The sequence below is a fragment of the Aethalodelphis obliquidens genome, unplaced genomic scaffold (assembly GCF_003676395.1).
Source record: "Aethalodelphis obliquidens isolate GAN/ISIS:26980383/991018 unplaced genomic scaffold, ASM367639v1 scaffold19, whole genome shotgun sequence".
Taxonomy (NCBI): domain Eukaryota; kingdom Metazoa; phylum Chordata; class Mammalia; order Artiodactyla; family Delphinidae; genus Aethalodelphis; species Aethalodelphis obliquidens.
Window position 1 is genome coordinate 6,677,616 of NW_020837963.1, and position 8,188 is coordinate 6,685,803.

At 39.9% G+C, this 8,188-nt stretch overlaps 1 protein-coding gene across 1 annotated transcript in view; it reads right to left on the reverse strand.

Moving 5' to 3' along the window:
• Nucleotides 1-8,131, reverse strand: part of CFAP53 (cilia and flagella associated protein 53) — a 67,618-nt gene extending 59,487 nt beyond the window's left edge. The window contains exons 1-3 of the mRNA XM_027118527.1: nt 7,712-8,131; nt 3,426-3,655; nt 2,751-2,924 (exon numbers count right to left, since the gene is read on the reverse strand). Of these exons, the coding sequence (XP_026974328.1) occupies nt 2,751-2,924; nt 3,426-3,655; nt 7,712-7,945 (638 nt within the window). The 5' untranslated portion in view covers nt 7,946-8,131. The remainder of the gene's footprint in view (nt 1-2,750; nt 2,925-3,425; nt 3,656-7,711) is intronic.
• Between the last annotated feature and the right edge of the window lie 57 nt (nt 8,132-8,188).

Genomic DNA, 8,188 nt, shown 5'->3' on the forward strand with positions numbered 1-8,188 from the left:
AAAGGCCATATATAACAAGTGCACAGCTAACATCATGCTCAAAAGTAGAAAACTGAAGGCTTTTCCTCTAAAATCAGGGATAAGACAAGGGTGCCCACTCTTGCCACTTGTATTCAACATAGTACTGGAAATCCTAATCAGAGCAATTAGGCAAGAAAAAGAAATGAGAGACATCCAAAATGAAAAGGAAGAAGTAAAATTATCTGTTTGCAGATGACATGATCTTGCATATAGAAAACCCTAAAGACTCCATCAAAAACTGTTAGAACTAATCAATGAATTCAGTAAAGCTATAGGATTTGAAATCAATAAACAAAATCAGTTGCATTTTTTACACTAATAATGAACGATCTGAAAGAGAAATTAAGAAAACAATCCCTTTTGCAACAGCTTCAAAAGCAATAAAATACGAAAGAATAAATTTAACCAAGGAGGTTAAAGATCTGTACACTGAAAATTATGAGACACTGATGAAAGAAATTGAAGACTCAAATAAATGGAAAGATATCCTTTGCCCTTGGGTTGGAAGAATTAATATTTTTAACATGTCCATACTGGGGCTTCCCTGGTGGTGCAGTGGTTAAGAATCCACCTGCCAATGCAGGAGACACGGGTTCGAGCCCTGGTCTGGGAAGATCCCACATGCCGCGGAGCAATTAAGCCCGTGAGCCACAATTACTGAAGCCCGTCCACCTTAGAGCCTGTGCTCCGCAACAAGAGAAGCCACCACAATGAGAAGCCTGTGCACCACAATGAAGAGTAGCCCCCGCTTGCCGCAACTAGAGAAAGCCCGCATGCAGCAACAAAGACCCAACACAGCCAAAAATAAATAAACAAAATAAAATTAATTAATTAATTTAAAAAAATGTCCATACTACGCAAAGTGATCTACTGGTTCAATGCAATCCTTATCCAAATTCGAATGGCATTTTCACAGAAACAGAAAAAGAAAAATCCCAAAATTCCAACTGAATTACAAAAGACCATGAATAGCCAAAGCAATCTTGAGAAAGAAGAACAAAGCTGGAAGCATCACATACTTGATTTCCATCTATATTACAAAGCTATCATAATCAAAACAGTATGGTAGCTGCATAAATACAGTTGCATAAACCAGTGGAACAGAATAGAGGGCCCAGAAATAAATCCAGGCATATATGGTCAATCAATCTTTTACAAGGAGACCAAGAACACACAATGAGGAAAGGATAGTCTCTTCAATAAACAGTCTTGGTAAAACTGGATATCTACATGCAAAAGAATGAAATTGCATCCCTATATACACCATTCAAAAAAATTAACTCAAGGGCTTCCCTGGTGGCACAGTGGTTGAGAGTCTGCCTGCCGATGCAGGGGACACGGGTTCGTGCCCCGGTCCAGGAAGATCCCACATGCCGCAGAGCGGCTAGGCCCGTGAGCCATGGCTGCTGAGCCTGCGCGTCTGGAGCCTGTGCTCTGCAACGGGAGAGGCCACAACAGTGAGAGGCTCGCGTACCACAAAAAAAAAAAAAAAAAACTAAGTCAAAATGGATTAAAAATTTAAACATAAGACCTGAAACTGTAAAACCCATAGAAGAAAACATAGAGAAAAAGCTCCTTGACATTGGTCTTGACAATGATTTTTCGGATATGACACTAAAAGCAAAGGCAACAAAATGAAAAATAAACCAGTAGGACTATATCCAATTAAAAAGCTTCTGCACAGCAATGGAAACAATCAACAAAATAAAAAGGCAACCTACAGAATGGAAGAGAATATTTTCAAACCATATATCTGTTAAAGGGTTAATATCTAAAATACATAAGAAACTCATTTAACTCAATAGCAAAAAAAAAAAAAAACAACCAAATAATCTGACTAAAAAAATGAGCAAAAGTCCTGAATAGACATTTTTCCAAGAAGACATACAAATAGCCAACAAGTATGTGAAAACATCACTAATCACCAGAAAAATGCAAATCAGAACCACAATGAGATATCACCTCACACCTGTTCAGATGGCTATTATAAAAAAGACAAGAGGTGACAAGTGTCGGCAAGGATGTAGAGAAAACGACACCTTTGTACACTGTTGGTGGGAATATAAATTGGTATCGCCGTTCTGAAAAACAGTATGGAGATCCCTCAAAAAATTAAAACCAGAACTACCATATGGAAACAAACTAAGTGTCCATTGATGTATGAATGGATAAAGAAAGTATGAAATGGAATATTATTCAGCATAAAAAAGAAAATTCTGCCATTTGAGACAACATGGATGAACCTGGAAGATATAATACTAAGTGAAATAAGCCAGACAGAGAAAGACAAGTACTGTATGATCTCACTAAATGTGGAATCTAAGAAAAAAAAGTTGAATATATAGAAACAGAGAGTAGAATGCTGGTTCTCAGGGGTTATGAGGTGGGAGAAATCTGAACATATTGGTCAAAGGATATAAATTTTCAGTTATAAGATGAATAAATAAGTTTTGGGGATCTAATATACAGTATGGTGACTACAGGCAATAATACTGTATTATATATTTGAAATATGCTAAGAGAGTGAATCTTATGCATTCTCACCACAAAACAAACAAAACTCCTCAGTATCTGCATTATGCGATGATGTATATATAATTAACAAGACTTAAAGGTACAACTACTGTGTATACCCTCTTAAGGCTACACTTTACTGTAGTTAGCTTTCCTAAATAATTTTTAATATACCAACTTCAGATTCTGTGTGTGTGTTTTTCTGATATCATTACCTGAATTGCTGGTCTAGCTTTTCAGCCACAAAATCCTGTCTCTCTTTTTCTTTCTTCTCTCTTAATAATCTGATTTTATCTCTCATTCTATCTTTTTTCTCCTCAATTGTTTCTTCTTTCAATTGCATTTCAATAAAATATTCATTTTCTTCTGATGCTAAAAGTTCACGTAACCTAAGTTCACAAAACAAAATGACAAGAGAAAAGGAAATTAAAACTATCATGCCACATTTCACTAACTGATTTTTATTTTGTTAAATCTGATTTCAGAAGTACACGTTCAGTCATAAATTTTGTAAGAAGGAAAGATCGTTACAGTATTCCATAAAATAAGACTAGTTGCCATTTAAAGCAATAAAGATACTAATCTATGCCATGTTTTATTTGATCACATACAGATGAGATATGTAATGTATATCTTCAACAAAAAAGCAAAATGAGCAGATTTTAATTAAAAATAAAGAAATCTGAAACAATATGTTCTTTTGCTTTCTATCAAACATAGGTTATCACAAGTGAAAATAGAAACAAGCAATAGCTATTGGTTTGGTAGGAATATGCATAGCTCAGCCATGATCCTTACTGTAAAAATTCACTTGATTTTTGATTGATCAATCTCAAACTGTGGTTTTAGGAATGTTTCAGAGTCTGGATCAGCTGGTTTACGAGCCTTACTTATTTCGTCTTTCTTCAGTATTGATGATAAACCCTTGCATGGCATCCTTGACTCTTGCTTTCACAAGACTGTCCACAAACTTGCGGTCATTGTGCTGGTCCCACTCAACTTTCAAGCGATCCCGCTCGTTTGACTTAATGGAAGCCAAAATAGCATGATGCTTCTGATGGCTGCGTTGGATTCTTTCCAGATGATGTTTAGCCCCTTGGCCTTTGGGAGGCTTGGCTCTCTGAAAACAAATAGCAACTATCACTTATGATAGACCCAAAATCAATTGCATATTTTCAATTAATCATGACCTCCACCAATACTCATATTAATCAAAACTTGGTATATAAAACTAATACATCCTGCTACAACTGCAAAAAACTTAGGTGCCTAAGATGTAACTTGTTTGATTCTTTGAACCTATACCTAAGATGTCATCAAATCAGTCTCAAATATTTCTCAAATGCCATTTGAGTAAAAGTTCATGGAATTATAAAGTTAAAAATTTGAACAGGGCTCCAGAGATTATCTAGTCAATAGATAATTGACTAGATAATCTCTGGATTATCTAGATAAGTTATAACTTAGCAATAGATAAGTTATTTGCTCAAAGTGCTTTAAATAGTTAGGGCAGGCCTGGATAGAACAAGAATTAGAGGTCTTCTAATTCCTGACCTTGATCTTGCCACCAACTACCCCACATTGTTTCTCAGGGGTGGACAACATAGTTACCAACATAAAAATTCTTTCAATTAAGAGACTACTATCTAAGTATAAGGATATATCAATATATAACAAGTTGTGACAATGAAAAACCCTTTACTAAGAGGGAAGCAAGGAAGATAGAAAGGGAGGGAGGGAAAGAAGGAAAAGAAAAGGGGGAAAAAAAAAAAAAAACCTAGTGGTAGAACTTTTTTCCTATTTCTATTGTGCCCAGAAGTTTAATGTAAGAGCTGTGCTCCTGACATTTTGGGGTAAATTGAATTTCTGTAAATATGTTCATTTTATACAAACTTCCACCAGAAAGTTGGAAATGCATACATCATTGTGAATACATATTGACACATTTAATAAAATCATATGGACTATATCTTTTTCATTTCTGTATTCCTAGCAATGAACATGCCTACCAGCATCAGGTTCTCAATATGAATGGGAAAGATGAATGAATGAAACAATGTTTATGGGTGGGCTTGATGTGATTCCTGCTCCTCCTGGGCCACCATGAAATCCATGGTCTTGAGCTTTGTATTTTCAGCCAGTTTTATCAAATCATCCTTAGGTGAGTAGTGAGACTCTGGTGTGCTGATTCACAGTAACAAAACTTTTTTTTTTTGCGGTACGCGGGCCTCTCACTGTTGTGGCCTCTCCCACTGTGGAGCACAGGCTCCGGACACGCAGGCTCAGTGGCCATGGCTCACGGGCCCAGCCGCTCCGCGGCATGTGGGATCTTCCCGGACCGGGGCACAAACACGTGTCCCCTGCATCGGCAGGCAGACTCTCAACCACTGCGCCACCAGGGAAGCCCAGTAACAAAACTTTTAACTCATGTGGCAGAGTCAATCTGATCATTTACACTTAGAATTGGGACTTGGTAAGGGAATCTCCTAGGGAAAGAAAATAAACATTTGAAGATAGCTTCATGAAAAGATTCAGGGCTCAGGGTGTGTGTATATATATATATATATATATATATATAAAACATATATATTTTATAAATATATATATATATATATATATACACACACACACACCCCTAGATTAGTTGAACAAGATAATACAAAACTGAGGTAGGTTGGAGACAAAGGATGATGTTGAGGGTTACATCATGGGAAGTAGCTAATTCATATCCAAATTATTTAGAGCCTAGATTTAGTTAACAAACTACTGTTCTCTAATACATAAAACATTTTATGAACGTGGATTCAGTGACAACAAAGCAGAGCTGGGTCAAGACTGCACCCTGGGCAGGATATACATAGGAACTCACACTCCCAGTAGACAAATGGGCTGAGAACAGGAACCAAGCACCAAGGTCATAAGGAATCAATTGTCAAATTGTCAGGGCAAGAACCAGGTTCTGAGGTACATTTTGACTGAAGAGGGGGATGGGGGTGGAGGGTGGTGAGAAACAGCCTGAGCAGTAGCTGGGGATTAGGAAGCACTTTAAGGCTTGGGCATCCTGTGTAGGACTTTGTGATCAGGAAGGACCTTATCTCTGGATGAACAGGTATGATCTGGAGTTCTCTAACAACGAGGTGTTGCCAATCCATGCAGAGTCTTAGCATTATGTAATCAAAACCTGTCCTGTTTAACAGAAATATAATATAAACCAGATATATAATTTAATAACATTTTCTAGTAGCTGTATTTTAAAAAGTAAAAAGAAACAGGGGAAATTAATTTTAATAATATATTTTTATTTAACCAATATATCCAAAATATTATCATTTCAACATGTGACTCTACGCATAGTTCAAGTGCTCAAAAGCCATTTGTGGCTAGTGGCCACCATAATGGACACTGCAACTCTTAAACCATGCTAAATTCAGAACAAAGGGTTTAATAACTACTCTGTACTTTCAAGGTCACTGAAGGCTTTTGTTACTGCAACATCTCAAATTAGTTTCTACTATTACAGTTTACAGTTTAATGTCTTAAAGAATGATGTCTTACAGCCTAGGTTTGATCCTGGCCTCTACTGATTACTAATTGTGTGATCTTGAGCAAGTTACTTAGTCTTTTTAAGTCTCAGTTTTCTCACCTGTCAAAATGAGCAAAATAAATGTCCTCCTAAAAAACTATTTCAAGAAGTAAATAACTGGGTTCCTAGGAGGCACTCACCAAATAGCCGCTCCTTTTGCTTCTCCATTACTTCAGACATTTCATCTTTCACCAACTTCTCCTGGAGGAATTGTTTAGCATCCAAGTCTCATCTCTGGTGGCTTTAATTCTTCTCCCATCACAACTCTGCAACCTCTAACATCCACACTTCTTATCACACTCTGACATCTGAGATACACCAGCTCTGACCTCTTCCTTTTCCTCTTTATTCTTCTATAAGCTTAAAGTATTCAATAGGCCTCCTTCTCCGGTTTGGTGGTAATTTGGTGGAACAGAAATCCTTATTGGTTCCCAACACAAGTAATATCACCTGAGCAATGGCCCAGCCCCTGAGCTCAGTGTTCGCGTACAGAACCCAAAGTACATCAATTTCTGTCCCTCATAAAGTCTGTCTATAATGATCACCTTGAACCGTACAGACTGTAAAAGACTCCACTCTACTCATTTCCAAACCCAGATCCTACAGTCCCCGGACCTAAAAAAGAGGGGGCATTGAGAACTGCTATGCGCACTATGGACCATAATAAAACTGCACCCTTCATTATCCCTGATATTTCTTCCACAATGTTCCAACACAGACAGTATAGCACATCATTACATACTGTGTTAACCTTTGATGGTTTTGTGCATGAGCAAGTTGTTTCTGCAGTTAGATGATAAGCAACGTGAAGGCAGGGATCAGACTTCTAAAGAAGGGTAAACCTCCCAGGGTCACTGTATTCACCCCTGTATTTTCCACAGAGCTGTGCACACAGCAGGGGCTCAAATAATACCTCTATAATTGCCTGCCTACACGTGGTTTTCTAGCCTGTAGAAACCAGTGTGTAGAAACAAAGGTGCATGGACCAAGCTTCTGTGGTTCTGAGCAGGATCTGCAGCACGCAGCATTCCCCTGGCCTCCTACCACCTCCCCTGCCTTAAAGGCAACCAACCTCCTATTCCCAGGCCTGCAGGGACGCTTCTGTTATGGTTGAGTCAGCAGAGAAAGGGCTCTATAACCACTCACAACCCCTCACAGCCCAATACTCCTTCAACACACGATTTTCCTAGGCGGGTAGAACTAGCCCAAGACCGTACAGCTGCATCACTGCCAGCCCAGACCCCAGATTTCCTGCCGCCTGACCCAGCACCGTTTCCTTGACACACCCTCCGCATTGCAAAGGGACGACCTCTTTCAGCAGTCTTGGAAGACTGAAAACTCTCAAGATCTAAAGTGGTGTTTCTCCAAATACAAAAAGTAAATATTATATGACGCGGGGGGGTTGGGGGGTAGGGAGGGACGGAGTACGAGAGCTAGGCAAGAGACCTTATCCTTCCCTCTTTCAAAATGCAAGCTGCTGCATCAAGCACCTGCTTCCCTCGAGAGAGCCCCTGCTGGGGGCCAGGGTGGGCTGCGCTGAGTTGGGGGAGACGCAGAAAGCGGTAGGGTCCCGCACACACATCCCGTGCTTACCACGATCACCACTGTGGGAGTGGGGCCCTTAACCTCCCGCTGTACGATGCCAAATCGCTGGCTGTACATTTTCGAGTCCCCTCGGGTTCGGGGCGACGCCCGCCGCGGTTCCCCAACCACAGCGACCTGAGGGACCAGATTCCGCGACGCAGAGGTCCGGTTGCCATGGTGCGCCTCGCGGGGATCAGGGCAGGTGAGGGGGCCGGAAGTTGGTCCCGTCACCATGGTGACCATAGACTCCAGCACTCACGACTTCCTCTGGGAGTGGAAAAGCTGAGTCTGCGCAGTCCTCTCCCCGCCCTCCGCCAGGCCTCCCGCCGACCTCACTCCCTTCTTCCAGGGTTCATCAAATAGCAGAAAAAGAGCCTCCTTAACCCGAAGTTTAGTCGAAGATCTAACTACATTCCAATTGACTTTTCTATTTATATCTTGTAATCGGTCTAAAAGCATGAGAAAGGTTAGTGGGCATTTTGTTGG